At 40.9% G+C, this 23,596-nt stretch overlaps 2 protein-coding genes across 8 annotated transcripts in view; one reads left to right on the forward strand and one right to left on the reverse strand.

Annotated features, from left to right (window-relative positions):
• Positions 1–5,884: 5,884 nt before the first annotated feature.
• Positions 5,885–11,432, reverse strand: LOC135556259 (large ribosomal subunit protein uL18). The gene is made up of 8 exons (XM_064989302.1): positions 11,332–11,432; positions 10,542–10,611; positions 10,280–10,395; positions 9,780–9,914; positions 8,954–9,156; positions 7,911–8,088; positions 6,416–6,504; positions 5,885–6,048 (listed from the first exon to the last, which is right to left on the reverse strand). Exons 1-8 carry the CDS (start codon positions 11,332–11,334, stop codon positions 5,946–5,948), a joined length of 897 nt encoding a protein of 298 aa, XP_064845374.1. The 5' UTR covers positions 11,335–11,432; the 3' UTR covers positions 5,885–5,945.
• Positions 11,433–13,414: 1,982 nt separating this feature from the next.
• LOC135556260 (ecotropic viral integration site 5 protein homolog) overlaps positions 13,415–23,596 on the forward strand; it is a 96,991-nt gene continuing 86,809 nt past the window's right edge. For 2 of the 7 annotated variants that reach the window (XM_064989303.1, XM_064989308.1), the window contains exon 1: positions 14,103–14,351. The gene's annotated coding sequence lies outside the window, so the exon portion shown is untranslated. Of the gene's footprint in view, positions 13,668–14,102; positions 14,352–19,536; positions 19,557–21,728; positions 21,753–23,596 lie in introns of those variants that run through there. The other 5 variants (XM_064989310.1, XM_064989311.1, XM_064989304.1 and 2 more) reach the window with 4 other exon arrangements.

The following is a 23,596-nucleotide window of genomic DNA, read 5'->3' on the forward strand; positions in this document are numbered from 1 at the left end:
AGTAGCTGGCCGGGCGCAGTGCACGCTAACCAGGTCACCAGGTGCACGGTGTTTCCTCCAACACATTGGTGCGGCTGGCTTCCGGGTTGGATGCGTGCTGTCTTAAGAAGCAGTGTGGCTTGGTTGGGTTGTGTTTCGGAGGACACATGGCTTTCGACCTTGGTGTCTCCCGAGCCCGTACGGGAGTTGTAGCGATGAGAAAAGATAGTAACTTCTAACAATTGGATACCACGAAATTGGGGAGAAAATGGGGTACTTTAAAAAAAAAATTTAAACAAAAAATAATATTTAAAAAAATCAATTAGCGGTGGCCTCCCAAGTGGCAAAGCGGTCTACGGTGCTTGAGGTGTCACTACAGACCTTGGTTCGATCCCGGGCTGTGTCCCAGATGGCCTTGACTGGGAGACCCATGAGGTGGCGCACAATTGGCCCAGCATCGTCCAGGTTAGGGGAGGGTTTGGCAGGCCGAGATTTCCTTGTCACATCGTGCTCTAGTGACTCGTGTGGCGGGCCGGACGCATGCATGCTGACACGGTCGACAGGTGTATGGTGTTTCCTCTGACATATTGGTGTGGTTGGCTTCCGGCTTAGGCCGGCATTGTGTCAAGGAGCAGTGTGGCTTGGCTGGGTCGTGTTTCAGAGGACGCACGGCTTTCGACCTTCGCCTCTCCCGAGTCGGTATGGGAGTTGCAGCCATGGGACAAGACTGTAACTATCAATTGGACACCATGAAATTGGGGAGAAAAAAATTGAGACATCAATAAAAAAATATCTATCATTTCATTAAAAAAAATATATATAATATGTCTCGCGGGCTGGATTGAAGTGCCGGATATGGCTTGCAGGCTGTACTTTCCCCCCCTTGGTCTAGGGTGACAGTTAAGGTGCAGGTGATATGATCCTTGACTCTCAAAGCACTTCATGATGACAGAAGGGAGTGTCCCCACAAGCCATCTTGAAGCATGTGGGGACAGCAGACTGGGATAGGGAGAAATTGTCCATAAACACACCAATTAGCTGGTCTGTGCATGCTCTAAGGACGCGGCTAGTGATGCCGTCTGGGCCGGCAGCCTTGTAAGGGTTAACGCGTTTAAATCTCTTAGTCACGTTGGCCACGGAGAAGGAGATTCCACAGTCCTTGATAGTGGGCCGCGTCGGTGGCACTGTATTATCCTCAAAGCAGGCAAAGAAGGTGTTTAGTTTGTCTGGAAGCAAGGTGTTGGTGTCTGTGACGTGGCTGGTTTTCCTTTTGTAGTCCGTGATTGTCTGTAGCCCCAGCCACATACGTCTCGTGTCTGAGCCATAGAATTGCGACTCCACTTTGTCTCTATACTGACATTTCGCTTGTTTGATTGCCTTGCGGAGGAAATAACAACACTGTTTGTATTCAGCCATATTCCCTGTCACCTTTCCATGGTTAAATGGGGTGGTTTGCGCTTTCAGTTTTGCGCGAATGCCACCATCTTTCCACTTTTTCTGGTTAGGGTAGGTTTTAATAGTCACAGTAGGTACAGCATCTCCAATACACTTCCAGAAAAACTCACTCACTCACTAAATATATTATTCTCTGGAGGTACCTAGAATATGTCTCAGTCTGTGTGATCAAAACAATCTTAAAGCGTGGATTCCAATTGTTGAGACCAGCTTTGAATAGCCCTTAGCAAGTGGAAATCCTGTTTGAGTTTCTGCCTATAGAAAGGGAGGAGCAAATTGGAGTCGTGGTCAGATTTGCCGAATGGAGGGCGGGAAGGGCTATGTATGCATCGTGGAAGTTAGAGTAGTAGTGATCCAGTGTTTTTCCAGTGCGAGTGCTACAGTCAACATGCTAATAGAATTTAGGTAGCCTTGTTCTCACATTTGCTTTGTTAAAATCCCCAGCTACAATAAATGCAGCCTCAGATATGTTTTCCAGTTTGCATGAAGTCCAGTAAAGTTCCTTGAGAGCTGTCGTGGTATCGACTTGAGGGGGGATATACACGGCTGTGACCAAGGAGAATTCTCTTGGGAGATAATACGGTTGGCATTTGATTGTAAGGAATTCTAGGTCAGGTGAACATAAGGACTTGAGTTCCTGTATGTTATGATTACACCATGAGATGTTAATCATGTAACATACACCCCTGCCCTTTTTCTTCTAGGTGGCTGTACCGACTCCAACAGCATATCCCAAGAGACACATTTTCAGTTAAACAGAGTATGTTACAATCCCTGATGTCTCTCTGGAAAGCAACCCTTGCCCTAATTTTGTCTACCTTATCTAGAGACTGGACATTAGCGAGTAATATACTCGGAAGCTGTGGGTGGTGTGCGCGCCTCCGCAGTCTGACCAGAAGACCACTCTGTCTGCCTTGCCTCTTCTCCAGTGGCGTTGTTTTGGGTCAGCCTCTGGAATCAGTTCAAATACCCTGGGTGGTTCGGCGAAAGGATCCGCATCGGGAAAGGGGTATTCCTGATCGTAGTGCTGGTAAATTGACGTCTCGCTGATATCCAATCGTTATCCCGGCTGTATGTTAAAACACTTGAGATTTTTTTGGCTAACAAGGTAAGAAATAATACATTAAAAAAACAAAATACTGCAAAGTTTCCTAAGGACTAGAAGCGAGGCAGCCCCCTCTGTCGGCGCCATTACTAGTTAATCATGCAAAACTACAAATCCCTGCAAACTCCTGAACCTCTCTAGCTGACACCTTTGCAAATAGGTGGTCTCAATAAAAACTTGCACAACACAGTTCAGTGTTGTCAATTTAAAGAAATGTAGCAAATTAATGAATTACTATATTTAGGTAATATTAAATGGTTAATCCGGAGATTCTTACCTTTGTCTCGATTCGGGAGTAATTCGAACCATTTCCCTGTTTGACTGGGTATTAGGGCTGTGGTAGTCTATGCAGTTGTAACAGGCTCGCTCCCTGTCCCGCCTCAATTTTAACCACACCCCTTTTCAACTCCCAATTTGTTGAACAATGTTATCAGAACAGATAAAACGATGAGCCAGATGTTTCACCGGATGTAAAAATCTGAAGCATCCGGTTGACCTTTCCACTCTCCACCAAATATGGTGAAAAGAGGAAGTCCAGTGGCCGGCAGAGCGAGAAGATGGAGCGAGAGATTTTGACCGACATTCTGCTAATTTTCTCATCAATGGAACATTTGATCTCAATACAGTTGGTTAATCAAACTGTGACTGTCAGGTATAAACAATTCTTTACAATCGAGGGGGAGGGGGTCATTTTAGCATTTTCTCTTCATGTGTGTAATGTTTAGATTAGATTTTATTAGATTTACTGTACATTTCTAGAAAACAATGTCATTGTCAACTCCTCCCTCAGCATCTTTATTTACATCAGCATTGACGTTTAACATTTATGGAAGTTGGTCAAATTTTGAATTTTAATTTTGACAATCATATTTTCTAGAACCCAGAGGCATGATAAATGTGCACATTAAAGACCCAGTGCAGTCAAATGTGCTTATCCTGTGTTTTATACACTACCGTTCAAAAGTTGACACACCTACTCAAAGGTTTTTCTTTATTTTACTATTTTCTACACTGTACTATTAAATAACACACATGGAATCCTTTAGTAACCAAAAAAGTGTCAAACAAATCTAAATATATTTGAGATCCTTCAAAGTAGCCACCCTTTTGCCTTGATGACAGCTTTGCACACTCTTGGCATTCTCTCAACCAGCTTCATGAGGAATGCTTTTCCAACAACCTTGAAGGAGTTCTCATATATGCTGAGCACTTGTTGGCTGCTTTTCCTTCACTCTGTGGTCCAACTCATCCCAAACCATTACAATTGGGTTGAGGTTGGGTGATTGTGGAAGCCAGGTCATCTGAGGCAGTACTCCATAACACTCCTTCTTGGTCGGATAGCCATTACACAGCCTGAAGGTGTGTTTTGGGTCATTGTCCTGTTGAAAAACAAATTTTAGTCCCACTAAGTGCAAACCAGATGGGATGACATATTGCTGCAGAATGCTGTAGTAGCCATTCTGGTTCAGTGTGGCATGAATCCTAAATAAATCAATGTCAACAGCAAAGCACCCCCACACCCTCCATGTTTCACGGTGGGAACCACACATGCAGAGATCATCCGTTCACCTACTACGCTTCTCATAAAGACATGGTGGTTGGAACCAAAAGTCTCAAATTTGGGCTCATCAGACCAAAGGACAGATTTCCACTGGTCTATTGTCCATTGCTCGTGTTTCTTGACTAAAGCTAGTCTCTTATTATTGGTATCCTTTAGTAGTGGTTTCTTTGCAGCTATTTGACTATGAAGGCCTGATTCACGCAGTCTCCTCTGAACAGTTGTTGAGATGTCTGTTAATTGAACTCCGTGAAGTATTTATTTGGGCTGCAATCTGAGGTGCAGTTAACTCTAATGAACTTATCCTGTGCAGCAGAGGTGACTCTGGGTCTTCCTTTCCTGTGGCGGTCCTCATGAGAGCCAGTTTCATCATAGCTCTTGATGGTTTTTGTGACTGCACTTGAAGAAATTTCCTGATTGACTGACCTTCATGTCATTTGTCTTTGCTTATTTGAGCTGTTCTTGCCATAATATGGACTTGGTCTTTTACCAAATAGGGCTATCTTCTGTATACCACCCCTATCTTGTCACAACACAATTGATTGGCTCAAATGCATTAAGAGGGAAATTCCAAATTAACAAGGCACACCTGTTAATTTAAATGCATTCCAGGTGACTACCTCATGAAGCTGGTTGGGAGAATGCCACTAAAAATGAGTACTGGAGCCTATTTCAGTCCAAGTAAAGCACTGACAATGGATTAGTTAAAATAGGCCAATAACAGCTAGTTTTCCCCTCCCCACTCAGACTCCCAGACCATCCTAGGAACATTTTTAGCTTGAGAATTTGCAGCTAAGAAGCTGTTTCTTTTTGACTGAAAACAATCACAGTAAGGTTACACAAATTTGATAGAGAGAAATGGCTACATTCGCCTTCAATAAATCAAATCTTTCATTGCAAGCCCCCAGAGACCCTTTAGATCTGATGAGGTTAAGATCAACCAATATGATTTAATTCCTAAACACATGTTCATTGTCTATGGCAGGGGTATTGAAATCCGAGACGGGAGGTCTGGAGAACCAGAGGAAGGTGTATAGAACCCCGTTTGGGCCATTAAGCACATGGTCAAAACGCATTTTTTTAAATGCTACGTAGGTGCAGGAACTAAATGAATACATGCTTTATGACCCAAACCGCATTCCATAAGTTGCGCCTGTCACACGCATCTGCCCTCTCATTGGCTAGAATGAACACACCTGCCTTGGACCGTTGAGGTCTTGCATTGCCATTGTTAGTGTTCACTCGAATAGATTGTCAATGTAGAGAAGTAGGGCAAACAGCAGTTTTGTGCAATTACAAATTGCACCTACCTGCAGTCCCAGGTCACAAACAGTCCCCAAATCGAAAGGACGAATGAAAAGCCACAGTAGAACTGGTGATGAGGTCCAGATTTGAATACCACAAACAATACAATTTAAACGGCAAAGTTCTCATGGCATAATCACTGGATAATAGCCTTTTTTTTTTTACTCTGCACCATGACGAAGTGTAGAATTGCAGTTTATTTGCTTTAAAACAGCAACATTCTGATGCCAAGAGATGTGCCTTTAAAATGTTCCTTCTCATGGCCCTAGACTTGGTTCGTTCGGCCATCCACATTCTGATTGAAGGGATCCCTAATGAATTTGCTATCACAAAAGGGGTGAAAAAAGAAGCTTGAGAACACAATATATATATATTCTATACAATCTCAACCACTTAAAACAGTATGGGTAACTTGAAACAACCATTTTTATACTTTCATCAAAGCATCTATAAATAAACATGCACAAATAACAGAGGCTGTATTCTTTTCCAATATATTTATTATAACAAAGCATTGTTGCTCCATCATTAGGACCAGAGAGTTTAGCTGTCGGCAGCCTCCTGTTCCTGAGCCCGGAGGAAGCTGGCCTTCTTCTGGGCAACGCGGTCTTTCCTCTGGGCCAGAGAGAGCTTGGCACGGTTCCACCTGGTGACCAAACGGAGGATGGATTTCAGAATTACATGTTAACAATTCAATTTTTAGTGTCAGGAAATATGAAGGGGGTGGCTGTCACATCAGTAAACTGCTTTAAATACTGAAGGAAAATTACTGGGTGGTGGGGGGGGGGGGCTGTGTTATAATTTGATTTCCATTCAGTGAGTAAACAGAATGTCAAAGGTAGAGTGGAAACTGAATTTCTGTTTACTTCCAGAATTAAATAGAATTGACACTGATTAGGTTCGTGATCATCTAGGCAAGTTCTTTCAGGTTATAGATTTATAACATGAATAGCAACAATGCAGTGGCACTGCATTCCCAATAGAAAAGAGCCAAAAACTGCTCATCAACTCACCTCTTCTTCTTGACTTCTTTCTTAGGTTTCTTTTCATGGACTGGGTTCTCACGAATGCCAGCGTGTGCCTTTTTGTACATTTCCTCAACCTGCAGGACAAGTGTGGCAAACAAATTAGTATAATGTGGGTAAATGCCAATTCCAGCAAGCAAATACACACAACCGTAAAGGCTCCTACTGGATAGCCAAAAATCTACTTCCCCTTTTTAATACTAAACCATGCAAGCTTGACTCAGTATAGTTTCTACTCTACCTTTACTGTTTAATTATTTATACATCCAATTGATAGGAATGAGGTGATGACATTTTGTATTTTCAGTTGCATTTGCATTCTAGCACATGTATGACAAACTAATGAACTGTGCTGCTCTCAGCCCCGTCTTGAAACGTTGATTACATCAACCTGGGCAAATGAAGGACCAACTACAATTTGCTCAGCATCAAATGTTTCATCATCAAGCAGCACACAGTTCCAACTCTGAAATCCAAATCGACCCCTAGTCACTTCTGTAGATCAGAGAGCAGTGGATAGTTGGGAGCAATATGGTGACAGTTTAAGTAAACGCTAAACCAGGGCCTCAGCCCTACCAACTCGCTGTTGGTGCACTCAGTTGTCACACGTGGCTGACAACACCAAGGGCAACTTCCAAAGTGATGAGGATTAAATTAACCCATTACTTCAGGACACACCTGACTTGAATTATGCAATTAATGTTCCACGTTTAAATAAAACAAGCATTTTATTCAAATTAACACATTTCTCCTGTTATTTTACATTAAAATGTTTATTTGGGGGGCACTTCATTTGATAGGCTTGTCAAGCCTTGAAAAAGGCTGGCCATGCATGTAACATAATTAGGCACACCTCATTCCTTCACATGAAATTGCACAAACTCCAAACATCTCAGTGAGTGTTGGCATAGCACTTTGCTCTCAACCTGGCAGCCTTGCTGGCTTGGTTGAAGCCACTATTGGAGGCTCATGTTGACCCCTACACTTACTACTCCCTTTGCATATGGCAGAGGCCCCCCGTAAATGCGCAAATGGAGAGCCGAGGGGAAGGGACTGTTTTGGGATTCCGCATAACATGCCCTTGAGAATTTATTTGTGGAGAAGCTGATATGACCCCCCAGTATGCTTACAAGCATGAGGCCTAACAATTGAACAGAACAGTAGTTACTACCCACTCAGGTTCAGTGAAAACCAGGTGAAGATACCATCTAGCAGTGGTGTGAAGCAGTTTCCCAACTCCAGTCCTTGAGTACAGCTGACACACATTCCTGTTGTAGCCCTAAACAAGCACAGCTGATTCAATTTGTCAACTAATCAAGCCTTCAGTTGAATCAGGAGTTTGTCCGATAGCTAAAACAAAATGTGTGCTGTCAGGGGTACTGGGGATCAGAAACACTTGTGTAAGGGAACTAATAGAGCCAGGTATTGGCAGGAATCTCCCCATACATCATCACAATGGGTTCTGGGTGAACTTTGAACTTACTTTCTCAGGGACAACGCCATTCTTGATGAAGCGTGAGAACTGCTTCTTGTATGCATCCTCATCTTCCTCCATCAGGTAGCTCATATACTCTGACACATTGATGCCCATGATGTGCTTGCGGTGGACCTCCGCATTGAACTCTTTGCTCTCAGCATCATACCCAGGAAAGCGCTTAGTGCTGGGGGGGGGGGGCAAACAACAATATCAGACTGAAAGAGGCCACTGAACAACCAGGCTCATTCAATATTATCAATAGCGCTTTTCCTGAAGACTGTCAGCACCAAGGCCGAATAGTTCCACTAAAGCCATATAAAAATGACTTCTTGCAGAATTCCAAGGAAATAACTATACACGTAGACATTAGCACAATTGCATCTTTCCTATTACGGCGTAAAAGCATGGGCATCTCCATTTTGAGTTAGTCAATTTTCCTTTTACTGAGTTGGCAAACAAACCAAAAGGGTGCACACTGCCACCTAGAATGTGTTGTTTGAACAGGTAAAAAGCTAAGGTTGCCAATTTACTGCCACCTGCAGTTATAGAACATTTCCTCACTGATCCCTCCTGGTGATGGAATTGTGTGATCCTTCCTTAACCCATAGGAAGTCCCACCCAGGTGACTACTTCAAAAGCCCTCAATGGCACGACCCATGCTAATACAAACACTAGAGCCCTCGATCTCTGTGCATATAACACATTTGGATGGTAAACCAATGAATCATATTGCTCTGAGCAACATCTTGAAACAGGACATTTTACATCAACCTGGGCAAATGAAGGAACTTCAATTTGCTCAGTCTTGAGTGTATCAAACAAAATCGATCCTGATAACATCCCGAAATACTAGCCTGGTCACAGATCTGTTTGTGATGTACAGAAAAATGGCACAAACCAACCTGGGACCTGTAGCAGTATGCATCAAGAGTAAGAACACTAATCTATGATCAGTTATGCCTTTTAAAATCACAATGAATAAGATTATGGACTGCACTTTTACTCTTGGCTACAGCAATGTGTTCCTAACGCACAGAAGTAATAATTACCTGTGAGGGATGGACAGGCCTCCATCCACAGCCCCCTTCAGGGCCCCGAATACCTTGTTGCCAGTGCTGGTTCTGGCGAGCCCTGCGTCTAGATAGCAGGTGAATGCACCTGGCTGACCATCAATACTCTCTACATTGAACTCATCTCCAGTCACCTCCACCTGGCCCTCGTACACCTTGTCCATGCCAAACTTGTTCAGCAGCTAGAGTGGAAAGACAAAGGGGATTAGAGAAATCTGTTGTATTATTAAAACAAGCTGACTACATGGTTTCTTGCTGAGCGAAAACACTACAACATGTGGCTAAAGAGGCAAGGCACCCACTCATAAGTCCATTTTAAACAAATCTGCTGCACTGTAAATACAAACGCTGATTCTGAAGCAACATTAAACAAGCGAAACAAACTGAAAGGCTGCTTTTTGGCTGACCAACTGCCAATTCTTTACAGTGACAACAGAAGAGCAGGGTCGCCTTCAAAAGGATTGTTTGATAATTCTGATTTAGAACAGACATGCTTCTTTCTCTCATGTCTTACACAAAATCATGTAATCTCCAATACACAACAATTTTGTGCAAGCGCGAACACGACTCCGTGCTGTCAATAGCTTAGCAATTTGAGCACCAACTGTTCATACAGCATCCATCATACTTCAAGGCATTGAAGACTAAATGAGGTTTGAGGAAAGGGTAACAAGAGAAATTACAACTTTTCACAAACTCCATCAGGGTAGAAACATGGAATACGCATTAGCTAACAAGACCCAGTCCTGAAAACTAAAGCAGCCGCCATCAGGTCAAAGTGGGGGTGTATGAGAGCTAATCTTACCCTGCGGGCCAGCAGCAGACCAGTGCAGTAGGCTGCTGCGTAGTTAGTTAGTCCCACGGCGATCCCGTACTTGGGCAGCTCGTGGGAGTAGGCGGCGCACACGATCATGTCCCCCTCAATCTTGGCATAGGCAATCTAGAGAAAATACACAAGCAGGCATGAGAAAATCAAGGCATAATCGCGTGGCCCATCAGTCAATCCCCCATTACCTCCTTGATCATTGTTACCACATGGGTCATGTGGGAATGATAGGGACAATATAGCTGAAGTTGAGACTGCCGTTCCAACTGGACTAAAGAATGGTACTCAGGTGGCAACAGAGGTGTGGGTTTGACTAACATGGGCCACATGATTAATTGTCAATAATAAAATGTTTTGGCTAAAAGCTTCTGCTAAATTATTAGCTACGCATCTGGGATTGGAGAATGAGTATGTGGCCGTAAGTTCTTTGTCCATTGTGATAATTCCAGCTATATTTTCTCATGTGAATCCCATCTTACCTGGCAGACGATATCCCGGTTGGAGAAGCGAACGATCATCCTGTACTTGGGTGTGTTGTACTTGTTCTTATCTTGGATGACCAGGCGCTTACGGGCAAAGTAGTCGGTCTTTCCCTCTAAGCACAAGGATACCCAAGTCAGTCAAGTGGTGGTGCGTCAGTGGAATGAATAGGGTCTTTAGTGTGAAATTAAAGATCAAGACAGTCAAGGCATTTTCAAGTTTAGACTCCTACTTGAATCTTAAGTCCAAAACCAGTCTTACCTCTCCTCCTCCTGAATTTGACCTGGTACCTCTTGAAGTAGGACTTATTCTTCACCACTTTCACAAAACCCTATGAGAGAAGGCAGTTTCTTATTTTTAATTGAAATAGTTAAGTTCAGAAGACATTCTTATTTACAATGACTGCCTACCGGGGCAGTCGGTAAACTGCCTTGTTCAGGGGAAGAACGACAGATTTTTACCTTGTCAGGTCGAGGATTCGAGCCAGCAACCTTTCGGTTACTGACCCAAGGCTCTAACCACTAGCCTACCTGCAGCCCCAGGTAGCTTGCATGTGTCAGTACAACTAGCTAGCTACTTGTCAACACACAAAACGTATCCCTAACATTACACATGCTGCACTCAAAAGTACACTTTATGTGGCCAAAGCGATCAAACATTATGTTGCACTGAGTATTGGGCCTGTCATCGCTGATAGGCTAGTTAGCTGTTACTAACAGTGTTAGCCAGCCGTGCCTTTGCTACTTTTAGTGTTAGGCAACACTGCAAACATGTTCGATAGCGATTTACGTCACGGGACATGATAGACAACATCCACTCATCAGGGAAAGTAACATAGTTAGGAATATCTCCACAGCGCTACAGGAAACATTAAATTGTGAAGGCGGCCATTAGGCCACGTTTGATAGACCCCGGTGAACAGTAGCCGGGCAGCCGGACAGAATCCATCTTCATCCAAGGAGTTTCAAAAACATAAAAACATGTGATTGCAGACAACACACGTTGATGTCTAACACATGTATGTAGGAATGTATTTTGGCAATTTACTAACCATTTTGCAGCCTTTTCTGTCTCCTTAGCCAGGAGCCTGGAGTCAAAGACTGGGATTTCACTCCGCTGCACTAGAAAAAAGGAAGTTTTCATTGCGCATGTTCCGTAAATAGCGCGTCGCCGGATGTAGCAGAAAAGTGGGGAAAATTCTGCACTGCCCCCTACTGTACAAAACGAACAACGACAAGACCAGCTGATAAAATGGCTCAAACAAGAAAGAGTACTTGATCAAAAATATGTATCACTATGTGATTTTTCTTTGTGGGGTTGTAATAAACCATCCTACAACACACATTTATTTCACCTTTATTTAACCACGTAGGCTAGTTGAGAACAAGTTCTCATTTGCAACTGCGACCTATCACTTTGTGACTGTACCATGCTGTGTGTGCATGCCATCAGAAAGTATTCACACCCCTTGACTTTTTGGGCATTTTGTTGTGGGATTAAATTCATTTCATTGTATTTTTTTGCCAACGATCTACACAAAATACTACTCTTTGTTGAAGAAATATTTTAACATTTGTAAAATATATATATCTTGATATGATAAGTATTCAACCCCCTAAGTCAATACATGTGAGAATCACATTTGGCAGTGATTACAGCTATGAGTCTTTCTGGGTAAGTCTCTAAGAGCTTTCCACACCTGGATTGTGCAAAATTGGCCCATTATTGTTTAAAAAAATAATTCAAGCTCTATCAAATTGGTTGTTGATCATCGTTAGACAACCACTTTCAGGTCTTGCCATAGATTTTCAAGCAGATTTAAGTCAAAATTGTAACTCTACCACTCAGGAACTTCTTAGTAAGCAACTCCATTGTAGATTTTGCCATCTGTTTTAGGTCATTGTCCTGCTGAAAGATGAAATCATCTCCCAGTGTGGTGGAAAGCAGACTGAACCAGGTTTTCCTGTAGGATTTTGCCTGTGCTCGGCTCCATTCTATTTAGTTTTTATCCTGAAAAACTCACCTGTCCTTAACGATTACAAGCATAACCATAACATAATGCAGCCACCACTATGCTTGGAAATATGAAGAGTGGTACTCAGTAGTTAGTGTGTTGTTGCAAACAGGATGCAAATATTCTTAACAAGCTTCCTTCTTTTCATTCTGTCAATTTGGTTAGTATTGTGGAGTAACTACAATGTTGTTGAACCATCCTCAGTTTCTCCTATCACAGCTATTAAACTCTGTACCTGTTTTAAAGTCACCATTGGCCTGATGGTGAAAATCCCTGAGCGAGTTCCTTCCTCTCCAGCACCTGAGTTAGGAAGTATGCCTGTATCTTTAAAGTGCCTAGGTGTATTGATACACCATCCAAAGTGTAATTAATAACTTCATCATGCTCAAAGGGATATATGTTTTTAAAAATGTACCCATCTACCAATAAGTGCTCTTCTTTGTGAGGCATCCGAAAACCTCCCTGGTCTATGTGGTTGAATCTGTGTTTGAAATTCACTGCTCGTCTGAGGTGCCTTATAGATAATTGTATGTGTGGGGTACAGAGATGAGGGAGTCATTCAAAAATCATGTTATTGCACATAGAGTGAGTCCATGCAACTTATTATGTGAATTGTTAAGCAAATATTTACTCCTGAACTTATTTATGCTTACCATAACAAAGGGGTTGAATACTTATTGACTTAAGACATTTCAGCTTTTCATTTTTAACCCATTTTAAATTCAGGCTGTAACATAACAAAATGTGGAAAAAGTCAAGGGGTGTGAATACTTTCTAATGGCACAATTTACTGAATAAAAATGTATATTTTGTTTTCCTTATTGTAAGGTATCTACGTTTTGAGATAGGAAAATGTTAATAATAAAAACAACAGACACACCCAAAGGGTTTTGTACAGAACATACAAGCGGCGTCAAATGGGTGTTTTTTTCTGTTATAGTATGTGGTTTGTACTATATCTATTGTCAGTCCATAACAGACATACTGTGCATATGGCGTAGGCAAGAGTCACACGTCAGACATTTTTTTTTAGGACAGACAAGGGTGTGGCTAACATAAGAAATATGATATTTATGTAAGTACTTCCACGTAAAACCAGAAAAGTTTGTTTGATGACCTTTTGTTCATATGTGGATCAAAAAAAGTCAGCTCTGCCATTCACCTCATTCTCACCTGTCTTAGAAAAGGCTCAAGTGCTTCTTTAGTCTGAGCTGGACAGCTGATCGTGAACCTTTATATTGACATTTTCTGATTGACATTGTCTCTCAGTCACCCACTCTGAGTGTGGGATGTTTGCTGTGATCTACTCCGGGCAGCAAAATTCCAAAACGTCCTGTGGAATTGATACCATTGTCAGAGGCAGTTAGCCTCAGGTGAGTTTGTGCTGTAGTGATTGGCTTCCAGTTCTTTGTAGTTACTCTTGACTTTAGTAGACTATAGCTAATAGGAACATACTGTTTTACAGAGCAAATACAATATGTTAAGAACTTGTTTAGATAACTTTTTATGAGATTAAAACTGATACAGAATTATCCAATGGGTCCACTATATTCTCTGATAGTGTTTTAGCTTGTGTGCTGATAAGAAATGGCTGACATGAACTTGCATCATTTTTCAAAAACCTATAGGGCTAGCTAATGTAGTTTATGAAGAGGCCAAAAAGCTAACGAAGTTTATGTAGCTAAGTGTAGAGCAATACAATAAACAGTAGATAGCAGTAGTGTACTATTTTTTTCAGTTAGGTTTTTGAGGTCGACTGACGTGACGCATGCTCTGTACAGTGGATGTAAACATTGGAGCTGCCCTTTTGTTGGCACGAGCGTGCTGTGGATTTGTGTAGGCTACACGTATTCGGCTCGATGGGCTGGACGGTGGAGCTGTTGCCTGGTGGTGGAATCAGCTAGCGGTAGCTAACAAGCAAACTAAAACTCGGCATTAAATAAAATCTGAAACCTGGCTGTTGAACTCCTTACAGTTCAATTGCGCAAGGCTGTGCAGTTGTACTTTGGTCCATGGAAAGTTCATATTGATCTCTGAGGATTGAAAAGGCAGACAAGGTAAGTACGGTTCAGTTTTTTTTTGTGAGAGCAAGGAGCTGTTGCTAGCTAACGTTAATAGTTGTCGAGCTACTTTTCCTCTCCAGCCGGATAGGTTTCATGTTAGCTAGCTAGCTACAGTGTTTGGAAATAGTCTGGAGTTAATCATGCGTCTGGTACTGTAGGTTGCTTGAGACGGTTCTGTAATTCAGTTAGCTTTTTATGTCACTAACTTGCTGGCTTATCACGTAAACTGCATTGGCTAACTGGTTAGCTACCTAGCTTAGCTAACTAACTAGCAACTTCCATAGCTAACTAACTAGCAACTTTCATAGCTGTTTGTTCATGAACTCATAATACATCGCTAGTTAGCTAAACTGCATACAAACTATTTCCTGTAGCCAGCCAAGGATCTTCAGAAAGTAACGGTTACGTATGTGGACAGCAAACAAAACTCACACCTCATCAGATACTTCAAACAACACCCGTTATAAACACTTTAGTTACTGTAGCTAGTTACATGTTGTTACTGTAGCTAGTTACATTTGTAGTCACAATGATTGAAGGAGAACCGTTTTTTTGCTTATCGTTTTAAGTTACTTTCAAGATAGCTGATGTAGTTTTAAGTTAATCTGTTTCAAGTCCAGAACCAGTCAGTTTCCAGGTGAGTTCTTCAAATGAACAGTACCTGGCTGATCTGATCCGTTTACTTACAGCTGCACTAGGGTCGGACGAGCCCAATATTGGACGAAAGGAGCCTAACATTACTCCTTAGTCCAAGGACCTTGCATGTTCTGTTTAAAGGGCGAATTGACTCTGAAAGCTATAACAGCCAAATACTCCATCTAAACGTGAATTGATTCTGAATTGCGGTACTGTTCTATAAACATAAATCCCTCTAATTCGTCCAGGTTTCAATCAATTAAGGAACAGGAAAGCCATTTGTTTTGGAAACTCCATCTCATGTGCTACAGAAACATCGCTAACCAAACAACAGTGCTCGGTGCATGGGTACATGAATTAAAGGGTAACTACACACACACAAAAAAATCCTAGATTTTTCACCAGACCTAAAAAGTGGTCTCCTGGTGGCTTTTAATTAAGTGTTCTTATGGACGTAGAACATCATATTTTGTTATTGTTCTATTAGTTTGACTTTGAGAGCAAAAACATTAAAAAGGGGGTGAAATCTGAAACCTGTGAATTGCTGAGTTGACAGCTTCATTTATCTGTTTCAATAGTAGACCTACAATTAGCCTACTTGCAGTAGAGCTTGTGTAAAAGTATTGCTTCTATCCCAACCTGGGATAGAGCCAGGGACCCTCTGAAAACATCCACAACTGACGCAGTCTTTGTAGTGCTAGTAAAACAACCACTTCAATGTCTCAGAGCGAGTGACATCACCGATTTGAAACACTACTAGCGCACACTGCTAACTAGTTAGCGATTTCACACTGCTAACTAGTTAGCCATTTCACACCAGTTAGCCTGATTGTGTGAAAGATCAATATGGGATCAATATGTCACTGTTTGTCATCTTTCACACAAGGCGCCTTTCTTATTTATTCATATTTTTTATTAACCAATCCACCCCCCACCCCCCCTCTTCGGAGGACACATATCTTGTTTGTTTTTTACAGCATTTATTCTACATATACAGTTGAAGTCGGAAGTTTACATACACCTTAGCCAACTACATTTCAACTCAGTATTTCACAATTCCTGACATTTAATCCTAGTAAAAATTCCCTGTCTTAGGTCAGTTAGGATCACCACTTTATTTTAAGAATGTGAAATGTCAGAATTATAGTCGAGTGATTTTTTTGTTATTTAAGCTTTTATTTCTTTCATCATTCCCAGTGTGTCAGAAGTTTACATACACTCAATTGGTATTTGGTAGCATTGTCTTTAAAATTGTTTAACTTGGGTCAAATGTTTTGGGTAGCCTTCCACAAGCTTCCCACAATAAGTTGGGTCAATTTTGGCCCATTCCTCCTGACAGAGCTGGTGTAAAGGAGTCAGGTTTGTAGGCCTCCTTGCTGGCACACGCTTCCACCCCTGTGCTTCATGGTTGGGGTGGTGTTCTTTGGCTTGCAAGCCTCCCCCTTTTTCCTCCAAACATAACGATGGGCATTATGTCCAAACAGTTTGTTTCATCATACCAGAGGATATTTCTCCAAAAAGTACGATCTTTGTCCCCATGTGCATTTGCTAACCTTAGTCTGGCTTTCTTATGGCGGTTTTGGAGCAGTGGCTTCTTCCCTGTTGAGCGGCCTTTCAAGTTATGTCGATATAGGACTCGTTTTACTGTGGATATAGATACTTTTGTACCTGTTTCCTCCAGCTGTTCTGGGATTGATTTGCACTTTTCGCACCAAAGGACGTTCATCTCTAGGAGATAGAATGCGTCTCCTTCCTGAGCGGTATGACGGCTGCGTGGTCCCATGGTGTTTATACTTGCATGCTATTGTTTGTACAGGTGAATGTGGTACTTTCAGGTGTTTGGAAATTGTTTCCAAGGATGAACCAAACTTGTGGAGGTCTACAATTTTGTTATTCTGTGGTCTTGGCTGATTTCTTTTGATTTTCCCATGATGTCAAGCAAAGAGGCACTGAGTTTGAAGGTAGGCCTTGAAATGCATCCACAGGTATACCTCCAATTGACTCAAATGATGTCAATTAGCCTATCCGAAGCTTCTAAAGTCATTGCACAATTTTCTGGAATTTTCCAAGCTGTTTAAAGGCACAGTGAACTTCTGACCCACTGGAATTGTGATACAGTGAATTATAAGTGAAATAATCTGTCTAAACAACTGTTGGAAAAATTACTTGTCGTGCACAAAGTAGCTGTCCTAACCGACTTGCCAAAACTATAGTTTGTTACCAAGACATTTGTGGAGTGGTTGAAAAGCGAGTTTTAATGACTCCAACCTAAGTGTATGTAAACTTCCGTGTTCAACTGTACATACATTTTACATACATGGTACTTTTATATAAAACAATCACATAACAATAATACATTACCAAACATAAGCTCTTTAATCCCAACCCTAAACCACTCACGGCCCATCCCACCTATCGCTATAGACCATCCTCGATTGGTTTCCATTTGCCAAATTTTTATAATGTACTGTGATGTTTTACATACATTTTTAACCTTTTCTAATTATATAATATCCACAGATTGTGAGCTAAAGATAAACCTTTCTTATAAGTATTATTATATTATTTATTGACTGACTATGACTTTCCAAATCACCCAACACTGCTATTTGTAGGGTACATTTTAAGTGCATGTTGCGATTTTATTTTCATTTTTTATAAACTGTTCCTGGACCTGTGACCAGAAACAAGCTACATAGGGGCAATACCAGAATATATGATCTAGTTATTCTGTTTCTTCACAGCAAAATCTAAAGAGCTGAGAGAGATATATAATTCTGTTGGTGGCAAGAATTGTGTATATAATAATTTAAATGTTGAATCAAGTCTAGTTTTTTGTACTAGTTCATTAACCATGTGTCATAGAATCAGTACTTTGAAAATCTCTTCCCATCTATTTTGCAACCTGTATGACGCAGCTGTCAACATTTTTGTCCTCAAATGAAACTGGTGTATCTATCTCTATTCATGTCAATTATTTAAAGCCAATTTGTATCTTTAATATATGGCAGGCAAACAAGTTCCCTACCTTTTCTTTTTACCACTTGCCTCCATTTCTGTGGTAATGCTGCAGTTGGTTTTAAGGTTGGCTTGTTTAGAAATCAAAAAGATAAAAACAAGTGTCAATGTATGCTGATGACTAGTTTTTTCTTAAGTCTGTAATCTGGATACCTGTACAGTCTCATTGAAGATCTTGATCACTATTCTAGCCTCGCTGGACTAAAACCTAATTATGACAAGTATACCATATTACGTATTGGATTGTTAAAAAGACTATGTTAACACTACCTTGTAGTTTACCAATAAAATGGACGGATGGTGAAGTAGACATACTTGGTATTCACATCTCAAAAATATAAATGTACTTACCCACAATCAATTTCAATAGAAAGTTAGCAAATATATTTAAGATTTTGCAACAATGGAGGTGTAAAAAGTTGTCTATTTATGGAAACATCACATTGATTTAACACTAGGGTCCTATTAGTTTACTTACTAATGGCGCTGCCTACTCCAGACAACTCGTTTTTTAAATCATATGAGCAACAAAAAAATCACTTTATTTGGAATGGCTAATCCAGACAAAATTAAGCGTGCCTATTTATATAATGAATATGAGTTTGGGGGGGGCTAAAATTATTAAATATTAAAGCTTAAAACCTCTCACTAAAAGGTTCACTCATACATAAATTATACTTAAACCCTAAATGGATAGGGATTTTCACTTTTTGATAAATAGCGTGCCCAATTTCAACTTCCTACTACTAGAATATAAGATAAAAAATAAAATATATCCCATTTAGCAGACGCTTTTGTCCAAAGCGACTTACAAGTCGGCTGGGGCCACTACTTTTACATATGGGTGGTCCCAGCGGGAATCGAACCCAGGACGCTTGGCGTTGCAAGCGCCATGCTCTACCGACTGAGCCACACAGATGTGCATATTATTTGGATAGGAAACACTGAAGTTTCTAAACTGTTTGAATCATGTCTGTGAGTATAACAGAACTTATGTAGCAGGCAAAACCCCGAGGACAAATCATTCTTATTTTTTTTTGAGGTCACTGTCTATTCAATGAGTTATCATTGGGAAACTAGATTTCTAAGGGACTTGTTTGCAGTCCTACTGCTTCCACTGGATGTCACCAGTCTTTAGAAATTGGTTCAGGTTATTCCTTTGTGTAATGACGTAGTACGGCCATCTTGAATGACTGTCATGTTATGTGTACTTTTTGAGAGTTGCGCAAGACCAGAAAGGTTGTGTTAGTTTGTTGTCTTCCTGTATTGAACACAGATAGTCCCGTATACAATTTGATTGATTGTTAATGTTTAAAAATAACTACAGTTGTATTACAAAAGTAGTTTGAAATGTTTTGGCAAAGTTTACAGGTAACTTTGAGATTGTTTAGTGACGTTGCGCAAATTGGAAGCTGTGTTTTCTGGATCAAACGCGCCAAGTAAATGGACGTTTTGGATATATATCGACGGAATTAATCGAACAAAGGGACCATTTGTGATGTTTATGGGACATATTGGATTGCCAACAAAAGAAGCTCGTCAAAGGTAAGGCACGATTTATATTTTATTTCTGCGTTTTGTGTAGCGCCTGCAGGGTTGAAATATGCTTTCTCTCTTTGTTTACTGTTGTGCTATCATCAGATAATAGCATCTTATGCTTTCACCGAAAAGCCTTTTTGAAATCTGACATGTTGGCTGGATTCACAACGAGTGTAGTTTTAATTTGGTATATTCAATGTGTGATTTCAAAGTTGAATTTTTATAGTAATTTATTTGAATTTGGCGCTCTGCATTTTCACTGGGTGTTGGCCAGGTGGGACGCAACCGTCCCACATATCCCAGAGAGGTTATTAACCTCTTGATGTACTTGTTGGATCTAATTTTAATAGCTAGCATTTCAGTGGCCGTAATAAATAAATAAGGAGACAATGGACAGCCTTGTTTTACTCCTCTTAAAAGCTCAATACTTTCTGAGAAGTAACCATTATTTACTATTTTACATCTTGCGTTACTGTACATCACCTAAAGGCCCCTTTCCTTTGCCGGGTGGGACATGTATAGTGTATACCCACTTCTCCAGGCACAACTACACCATTGGGTTGAAGTAAATTCAACAAACGAGAGCCAGAACAAATCACCAAATGTGGTTATACTTGATCAAAAATCTTTATTGTACTTGTAAGGGAGCTGTCAACATCAAATACAATTTTGTTTAGTCACATACACGTGATTAACAGATGTTATTGCGGGTGTAGTGAAATGCTTGTGCTTCTAGTTCTGACAGTGCAGTAATATCTAACAAATTAAACAACATATACCCAATACACACATCTAAGTATGAATGAATTAAGACTATATACATATGGACGAGCGATGGCATAGCGGAACAGACTAAGATACAATAGAATATTTTTGAAAAACAGTATATACATATGAGATGAGTAATGCAAGATATCTAAGCATTAAGTGAATGAGATACCGTAAAATAGTATAGAAAACAGTATATACACATGAGATGAGTAATGCCAGATATGTAAACATTAAGTGATTAAGATACCATAGAATACAGTATATAAATGAGATGTGTGTGTGTATATATATGTAATATGTAAACATTATTAAAGTGACTCGTGTTCCATTCCTTAAAGTGACCAGTGATTCCTAGTCTATGCATATAAGCAGCAGCCTTTCTATGTTAGTGATGGCTGTTTAACAGTCTGATGGCCTTGAGATAGAAGCTGTTTTTCAGTCTCTCTGCCCCAGCTTTGATGCATCTGTACTGACTTTGTCTTCTGGATGATAGCGGGGTGAACAGGCAGTGGCTCGGGTGGTTGTTGTCCTTTGATCTTTTTGGCCTTAGTGTGACATCGGGAGCTGTAGGTGTCCTGGAGGGCGAGTAGTTTGCCCCCGGTGATACGTTGGTTGGACCGCACCACCCTCTGGAGAGCCTTGTGGTTGTGTGCTGTGCAGTTGCCCTACCACACGGTTATATAGCCTGACAGGATGCTTTAAATTGTTCATCTGTAAAAATTTACAGACCAAATCTATTTGGTCTGCTGAGGTTGAAGAGGCTCTGTTGCGCCTTCATCACCGCGCTGTCTGTGTGGGGTCCCAGTGTTGAGGATCAGCGGAGTGAAGGTGATGTTTCCTACCTGGGGGCCCAGTTGCACAGGGTGGGGTTAAGACCCAGGGCCTCGAGCTTAATGATGAGCTTGGAGGGTACTATGGTGTTGAATGCTGAGCTATAGTCACTAAACAGCATTCTTACATAAGTATTTCTCTTGTCCAGATGGGATAGCGCAGTGTGATGGCAATTGCATCGTCTGTGGACCTATTGGAGCGGTAAGAGAATTGAAGTGAGTCTAGGGAGTCAGGTAAGGTGGAGGTGATATAATCCTTGACTAGTCTCTCAAAGCACGACTACAGCACTGAGTTCTACAGGGCGATAGTCATTAAGTTCAGTTACCTTTGCTTTCTTGGGTACAGGAACAATGGTGGCCATCTTGAAGCATGTGGGGACAGCAGACTTTGATAGGGAGATTGAATATGCCCGTAAACACACCAGCCAGCTGGTCTACGGATGCTCTGAGGAGACTGCTAGGGATGCCGTCTGGACTAGTGGTCGACCGATTAATCGGCATGGCCGATTTCAAGTTTTCATAACGCCGATGACATTGCACTCCACGAGGAGACTGCGTAGCAGGCTGACCACCTGTTAGGCGACTGCAGCAAGGAGCCAAGGTAAGTTGCTAGCTAGCATTAAACTTATAAAAAACAATCAATCTTCACATAATCACTAGTTAACTACACATGGTTGATGATATTACTAGTTTAACTAGCTTGTCCTGCGTTGCAATCAATGCGGTGTCTGTTCATTTATCATCGAATCACACCCTAATTTACCAAACGGGTGATGATTTAACAAGCACATTCATGAAAAAGCATTGTCGTTGCACCAATGTACCTAACCACAAACATCAATGCCTTTCTTAAAATCAATACACAAGGATATTTTTTTTAAACCTGCGTATTTAGAAATTCATGTTAGCAGGCAATATTAACTATGGAAATGGTCACTTCTCTTGCGTTCTGTGCAAGCAGAATCGGGGTATATGCAGCAGTTTGGGCCGCCTGGCTCGTTGCGAACTGTGTGAAGACCATTTTTTCCTAACAAAGACCGTAAGTAATTTGCCAGAATTGTACAGAATTATGACATAACATTGAAGGTTGCGCAATGTAACAGCAATATTTAGACTTATGGATGCCACCCGTTCGATAAAATACGGAACGGTTCTATATTTCACTGAAAGAATAAATGTTTTGTTTTCCAAATGATAGTTTCCGGATTTGACCATATTACTGACCTAAGGCTCATATTTCTGTGTTTATTATAATTTAAGTCTATGATTTGATATTTGATAAGAGCGGTGGTTGGCAGCAGCAGGTTTGTAAGCATTCATTCAAACAGCACTTTCCTGTGCTTGCCAGCAGCTCTTCGCAATGCTTGAAGCACAGCACTGTTTGACTTCAAGCCTAGCAAACTCCGGAGATTAGGCTGGCAATACTAAAGTGCCTATAAGAACATCAAGAAGTCAAAGGTATATTGTAAAGTGGCTGTTCCACTGGATGTCATAAGGTGAATTCACCAATTTGTAAGTCGCTCTGGATAAGAGCGTCTGCCAAATGACTTAAATGTAATGTAAATGTATATGAAATGCAAATGGTATAGAGAGAAATAGTCCTATAATAACTACAACCTAAAACTTCTTAACTGGGTATATTGACAAAATGGGAATATTGAACCACCAGCTTTCATATGTTCTGAGCAAGGAATTTAAACGTTAGCTTTTTTTACATGGCACATATTGCACTTTTACTTTCTTCTCCAACACTGTTTTTGCATTATTTAAACCAAATGAAACGTTTCATTATTTATTTGAGACGAAATATATTTTTATTTATGTATTACATAAAGTTAAAATAAGTGTTCATTCAGTATTGTTGTAATTGTCATTATTACAAATATATATGTAAAAAGTGGCCAATTTTTAATTGGTATCTGCTTTTTTTGGTCCTCCAATAATTTAAAAATCATAATCTTTCGACCTCTTGTCTGGACCGGCAGCCTTGCAAGGGTTAACATTTTTCAATGTTTGACTCACGTCGGCCACGGAGGAGAGCCCACAGCCCTTGGTAGCAGGCCGTGTCGGTGGCACTGTGTTAACCTGTTTAGCCTTTACGGAAGCAAAACGTTGGCCTCGGCGACGTGGCTGGTTTTCCTTTTGTAGTCCGTGATTGTCTGTAGTCTCTGCCACATACGTCTCGTGTCTGAGCCGTTGAATTGCGACTCCACTTTGTCTGTACTGAAGTATAGAGTTGATATAGTGAGAGCTCAATGATTCTGAGTTGGGGCTTGCCTTATCTAGCCCAACGTTGTTACATTTCCTAAATCCACCATAAATGTCTCAATGTGTCGAACCTAACCAATATCTACTGGATGAGGTGGCCAAATATCCTGTTCTCTTGTGAGTACTAAGAACTGTTTGTTATTAGAATAGAGGTTAAGGAGAGACTTGTTTGAAACG

Source organism: Oncorhynchus masou, chromosome 15 (assembly GCF_036934945.1).
Source record: "Oncorhynchus masou masou isolate Uvic2021 chromosome 15, UVic_Omas_1.1, whole genome shotgun sequence".
In the NCBI taxonomy this organism is placed as follows: domain Eukaryota; kingdom Metazoa; phylum Chordata; class Actinopteri; order Salmoniformes; family Salmonidae; genus Oncorhynchus; species Oncorhynchus masou.

What these genes read in the sequence shown, in the direction of transcription:
- LOC135556259 (XM_064989302.1), bottom strand. An exon ending in GTCTGCTGCTGGCCCGCAGG is followed by an intron (nt 9,157 to 9,779) that starts GTAAGATTAGCT and finishes TTTCCACTCTAG; the next exon opens with CTGCTGAACAAGTTTGGCAT. An exon ending in GGCCTGTCCATCCCTCACAG is followed by an intron (nt 8,089 to 8,953) that starts GTAATTATTACT and finishes CCCCCCCCCCAG; the next exon opens with CACTAAGCGCTTTCCTGGGT.